At 58.4% G+C, this 6000-nt stretch overlaps 1 protein-coding gene across 1 annotated transcript in view; it reads right to left on the bottom strand.

Annotated features, from left to right (window-relative positions):
- Positions 1 to 3889: 3889 nt before the first annotated feature.
- Positions 3890 to 6000, bottom strand: part of CLPTM1 (CLPTM1 regulator of GABA type A receptor forward trafficking) — a 57178-nt gene continuing 55067 nt past the window's right edge. Inside the window, exon 15 of the mRNA XM_085044011.1 lies at positions 3890 to 5340. Coding sequence (XP_084900137.1) covers positions 5153 to 5340 — 188 coding nt within the window. The 3' untranslated portion in view covers positions 3890 to 5152. The remainder of the gene's footprint in view (positions 5341 to 6000) is intronic.

The raw sequence follows: 6000 nt of genomic DNA, 5'->3' as shown, positions 1-6000 counted from the left end.
AATCAGGGGGTTCCGATCCCGGGCAGAGCGTTCTGGTCCCGGGCAGGAGGCTCCGGTACCGGTCAGGGGGTTCCGATCCCGGTCAGGGGTTCCGGTGAGTCCCGGGCAGCGGGTCCCGATCCTGGGCAGGGGCTCCGATGCCGGGCAGGGGGCTCCGGTCCTGGTCAGGGGTTCCAATCCCGGTTCCGATCCCGGGCAGGGGGCTCCGGTCAGAGGGCTCCGGTCCCGGTCAGGGGGCTCCGGTCCCGGTTCTGATCAGGGGGCTCCGATCACGGTCGGGGGGCTCCGGTCAGAGGGTTCCGATCGCGGTCGGAGGGCTCCGCTCCCGGTTCTGATGAAGGGCTCCGCTCCCGGTCAGAGGGCTTCGGTCCCGGTTCTGATGAAGGGCTCCGGTCCCGGTCAGGGGCGCTCCGGTCAGAAGGCTCCGCTCCCCGGGCTTCGGTCTCGCTCAGGGGGTTCCGATCGCGGTCACGGCGCTCCGGTACCGATCGGGGGCTCCGGTCCCGGTGATCCCGATCCCGATCCAATCCCGATACCGGTTATCCCGGTTATCCCGATACCGGTTATCCCGGTTATCCCGGTGATCCCGATCGATCCCTATCCCGATCCGATTGATCCCGATCCGCTCCCGACCGCTCCCGCTCCCCGTTCTGAGGGAGAAGCCCCGCCCCTCACGAATCCGCTCCCCTCACGAAGCCCCGCCCGTTCCCCCACCCCCCGCGCTTGATCGACGGCACCACCAACCAATCGTCTCTCCCGCCGCCGGTCACGTGACCCCCCGCGCGCCACGCGCGGCCCCAGGGCCGGTGCTGGGACACGTGAGGGGGCGTGGCCTGCGCGGGGCACGTGGCCGGAGGGGTGGGCGGGCGGCGGAGCCACGTGACCGGCGGGAGGGGAGAGCCGCGGGGGTCCCGAATTGGCGGGAAACCTCCGGAGACCCCCCCGGGGGTCCCGAATTGGCGGGAAACCTCCGGAGACCCCCCGGGGGTCCCGAATTGGCGGGAAACCTCCCGAGACCCCCCCCGGGGGTCCCAAATTGGCGGGAAAACTCCCGAGACCCCCGAGAGACCCCCTGAGACACAGGGATGGACCCCAACCCAACAGCGGGGAGGAGCCCCGGGACCCCCGAGACCCCTCCTCATTGCCGGAACCCCCGAGACCCCTCCCCGTTACCGAGACCTCCTGAGACCCCTCCCCATTACCGGGACCACCCCCCAACTACCGAGACCCCCGAGACCCCTCCCCATTACCAAGACCCCTCCCCATTACCGGGACCCCCGAGACCCCTCCCCATTACCGAGACCCCCGAGGCCCCTCCCCATTACCGAGACCACCCCCCAATTACCGGGACCCCCCAGACCCCTCCCCATTACCGGGACCAATGGGATCCCCCCTTTCCGAGACCCCTCCCCAATTACCGAGACCCCTCCCTATTACCGGGACCCCGAGACCCCTCCACGTTATCCGAGACCCCCGAGACCCCTCCCATTACCGAGACCCCGAGACCCCTCCCCATTACCGGGACCACCCCCAGTGGGATCAGGGGGATCCCCCTTTCCGAGACCCCTCCCCATTATCAGGACCCGAGACCCCTCCCCATTACTGAGACCCTTCCCCATTACCGGGACCCCCCAGACCCCTCCTCATTACCGGGACCCCCTTTCCGAGACCCCTCCCTGTTACCGGGACCACCCCCAATTACCGGGACCCCTGCAGGGCCCCTCCCCCTCACCGAGACCCCGGACCCCTCCCGTTGCCGGGACCAGCTGGACCCTTCCCCATTACCGGGAACCCACTCCCCAGCCGGGATTCTCGAGACCCCTCCCATTACCGGGACCAATGGGATCCCCCTTTCCGGGACCCCTCCCCAGTTCGGGACCCCTCCTATTACAGGGACCGCCCTGAGACCCCTCCCGTTGCAGAGAGGGCCCGAGGCCCCTTCCCATTACCGGGACCCCCTGAGACCCCTCCCATTACTGAGACCACCCCAATTACCGGGATCAATGGGATCCCCCTTTCCGAGACCCCTCCTCATTACCGGGACCCCCTTTCGAGACCCCTCCCTGTTACCGAGACCCCCTGAGACCCCTCCCCATTACCAGGACCACCCCCAATTACCGGGACCCCCAGACCCCTCCCCATTACGGGGACAATGGGACCCCCCTTTCGAGACCCCTCCCTATTACCGAGACCCCTGAGACCCCTCCCCATTACCGGGACCACCCCCCAATTACCGGGACCAATGGGATCCCCCCTTTCCGAGACCCCTCCCCAATTACCGGGACCCCTCCCTATTACCGAGACCCCTGAGACCCCTCCCCATTACCGGGACCACCCCCCAGTTACTGGGATCAGGGGGATCCCCCCTTTCCGAGACCCCTCCTCATTACCGGGACCCCTTTCTGAGACCCCTCCCCATTTCCGGGACCCCTTTCCGAGATCCCTCCCCATTACCGAGACCCCCAGGACCCCTCCCACCCCAGAAATCCCGGGGATCCCCCAAAATCCCCCCCAGGACCCCTAAATTTGGGCTCCATCCAAGCAGAACCCACCCAAAAAAAGCGAGAAAACCCCAAATAAAAGCAGGAAAACCCCAAAAACCAGGAAAACCCCAAAAACCAAGAAAACCCTAAAAGAGGCAGGGAAACCCTAAAAGGGGAGAGGCCCCAAAATCTCCCCAGAACCCCCAAATTTAGGCTCCACCCAAGCAGAACCAACCCAAAAAAACCAGACAGAAAATCCCAAAAAGCAGGAAAACCCCAAAAAACCAGGAAAACCCTAAAAGAGGGAGGGAAACCCTACAAGGTAGAGCTGAGGCTGAGTCAGGAATGGGGTTTTTTTGGCTCCTCCTGGGCCCCAAAATCCCCCCCAGAACCCCCAAATTTGGCCTCCACCCAAGCAGAACCCACCCAAAAAAAGCGAGAAAACCCCTAAAAGCAAGAAAACCCCCCAAAAAAGCGAGAAAACCCCAAATCAAAGCAGCAAAAACCCCAAAACCCACCAAAACCCTAAAAGAGAGAAGGAAACCCTAGATGAGGCAGGGAAACCCTAAAAGGGGAGAGCTGTGGGGCCCCAAAATCCCCCCCAGAACCCCTAAATAAAAGCAAGAAAACCCCAAAAAAAGCGAGAAACCCCTCAAAAAAGCGAGAAAACCCCAAATAAAACCAGCAAAAACTCCCAAACCCAGGAAAACCCCAAAACCCACCAAAACCCCCAAAACCCAGCAAAACCCCCAAAAAACAGGAAAACCCCAAAACCCACCAAACCCCCAAACCCCAGCAAAACCCCAAACCCCACCAAGACCCAGCAAAACCCCAAAACCCCAGGAAAATTCCAAAAAAACAGGAAAACCCCAAAAACCCACCAAAACCCCAAAAACCCAGGAAAACTCCAAAAAACCAGGAAAACCCCAAAAACCCACCAAAACCCCAAAAAACCAGAAAAACCCCAAAAAACCCAGGAAAACCCAAAAAACCAGCAAAACCCCAAAAGGCAGGAAAACCGCAAAAAAAGTGAGAAAACCCCAAATAAAACCGGGAAAACCCCAAAACCCAGGAAAACCCCAAAAACCACCAAAACCCCAAAACCCACCAAAACCCCAAAAAACCCAGGAAAACTGTAAAAACAAGCAGCAAAATCCCAAAAACCCCCAAAACCCACCAAAACCCCCAAAACCCAGCAAAATCCCAAAAAACCAGGAAAACCCCAGAACCCACCAAAACCACAAGAACCACCAAAACCCCAAAAAACCAGCAAAACCCCAAAAAATCACCAAAACCCCCAAAAACCAGCAAAACCCCAAAACCCACCAAAACCAACCAAACCCCACGAAAACCCCAAAACCCACCAAAACCCCAAAACCCCCCAAAACCCCATGAAAACCCCAAAAGGCAGAGCCGCAGCCGAGTCAGGAATTTGGGATTTTTTTGGGGTGAATCAGCTCTTTATGGACGAGGCGCTCCGTGGACACTTTTCCTAGCACAGCGGCACAATGGGATGGATGGAGCACGACGGGGAGGTGACATCGGCGGTGACATCGCGGCGATGACGTCGGCGGGGACGTCGGCGGGGTCGGGACGGGGTGACGACAAACCCCGCGACCCCAAAAACCATCCCGGGACGGCCGAGAAATAAACACGGGGTGGGGAAAAAAAATCCGGGAGAGGAGATCACCCCGAGCGCCCCGAGCTCGCCGCCGCTTCCCGGAAAACCGCGACTCGCCGGGAATTTCCGCCGATTTCCGGAAATTTCTGGAAAATTCTGGGAATTTCTGCGGGTTTCCGGAAATTTCTGGGGATTTCCCAGGGTGGGGAAAAAAAATCTGGGAGAGGAGATCCCCCCAAGCACCCCGAGCTCGCCGCCGCTTCCCGGAAAACCGCGACTCGCTGGGAATTTCCGCCGATTTCTGGAAATTTCTGGAAAATTCCGGGAATTTCCACGGGTTTCCAGGAATTTCTGGGGATTTCCCAGTGTGGGGAAAAAAATCCGGGAGAGGAGATCACCCCGAGCGCCCCGAGCTCGCAGCTGCTTCCCGGAAAACCGCGATTCGCCGGGAATTTCCGCTGATTTCTGGAAATTTCCACGGATTTCCGGAAATTTCCGCAGATTTCCGGGAATTTCCGCGGGTTTCTGGAAAATTCTGGAAATTTCTGGGAATTTCCGGGGATTTCCCGGGGTGGGGAAAAAAAATCCAGGAGAGGAGATCACCCCGAGCGCCCCGAGCTCGCCGCCGCTTCCCGGAAAACCGCGACTCGCCGGGAATTTCCGCCGATTTCCGGAAAATTCTGGAAATTTCCGGGGATTTCCCAGGGTGGGGAAAAAAAATCTGGGAGAGGAGATCACCCCGAGCTCGCCGCCGCTTCCTGCGCGGAGTCGGAAAACCGCGACTCGCCGGGAATTTCCGCCGATTTCCGGAAATTTCCGCAGATTTCCGGGAATTTCCGTGGGTTTCTGGAAAATTCTGGAAATTTCTGGGAATTTCCGGGGATTTCCCGGGGTGGGGAAAAAAAAATCCGGGAGAGGAGATCCCCCCGAGCGCCCCGAGCTCGCCGCCGCTTCCCGGAAAACCGCGACTCGCCAGGAATTTCCGCCGATTTCCAGAAATTTCTGGAAAATTCCGGGAATTTCCGGGGATTTCCGGGGATTTGGGGGGTTAATCCTTCTTTTTGTCCTGCGGGGGTTTCTGCTGGGGGCTGGGTGGTCCCGTGGGCAGCGCTGTGGGCTCGGGGGAGCAGCCCAGGGGGGGCTGGGGGGACTCGCCGGTGCCGCCGAACTCGTTGACGCGCGTCGGGTCGACGCGGTAGATCCAGCGCTGGTAGAGGTAAATGAAGAACACCACGTCTGGCGGGGGAGAGATGGGAAAATTTGGGATGTGAGAAATTGGGAATTTGGGAGGTGAGAGGTGGGAAAATCCCAAAAAAAACCCAAGAAAATCCCCCAAAAAACCGTGAAAATACCCAAAAAAACCCTGGAAAATCCCAAAACAAACCCACCCGCTGGTAGAGGTAAATGAAGAACACCACATCTGGCGGGGGAGAAATGGAAAAATTTGGGATGTGAGAGGTGAGAAAATCCCCAAAAAACCCCAAAAATCTGGGAAAATCCCAAAAAACCCACTGGGAGAATCCCAAATAAACACAGGGAAATCCCAAATAAATGGGAAAATCCCAAAACAAACCCACCCGCTGGTTGAGGTAAATGAAGAACACCACGTCTGGCGGGGGAGAAACGGGAAAATTTGGGACGTGAGAAATTGGGAATTTGGGAGGTGAGAGGTGGGAAAATCCCAAAAAAACCCCAAGAAAATCCCCCCAAAAAAACCGTGAAAATCCCCAAAAAAACCCTGGAAAATCCCAAAACAAACCCACCCGCTGGTAGAGGTAAATGAAGAACACCACATCTGGGGGGGAAAATGGAAAAATTTGGGAGGTGAGAGGTGGGAAAATCCCAAAAAAACCCCACCAGGAGAATCCCAAATAAACCTGGGAGAATCCCAAAAAA

Source organism: Lichenostomus cassidix, unplaced genomic scaffold (genome assembly GCF_008360975.1).
Source record: "Lichenostomus cassidix isolate B80296 unplaced genomic scaffold, HeHo_3.0 HiC_scaffold_35, whole genome shotgun sequence".
NCBI lineage: Eukaryota > Metazoa > Chordata > Aves > Passeriformes > Meliphagidae > Lichenostomus > Lichenostomus cassidix.
The sequence above is the reverse complement of the archived record's forward strand: the minus strand, read 5'-3'. Positions and strand labels throughout refer to the sequence as shown.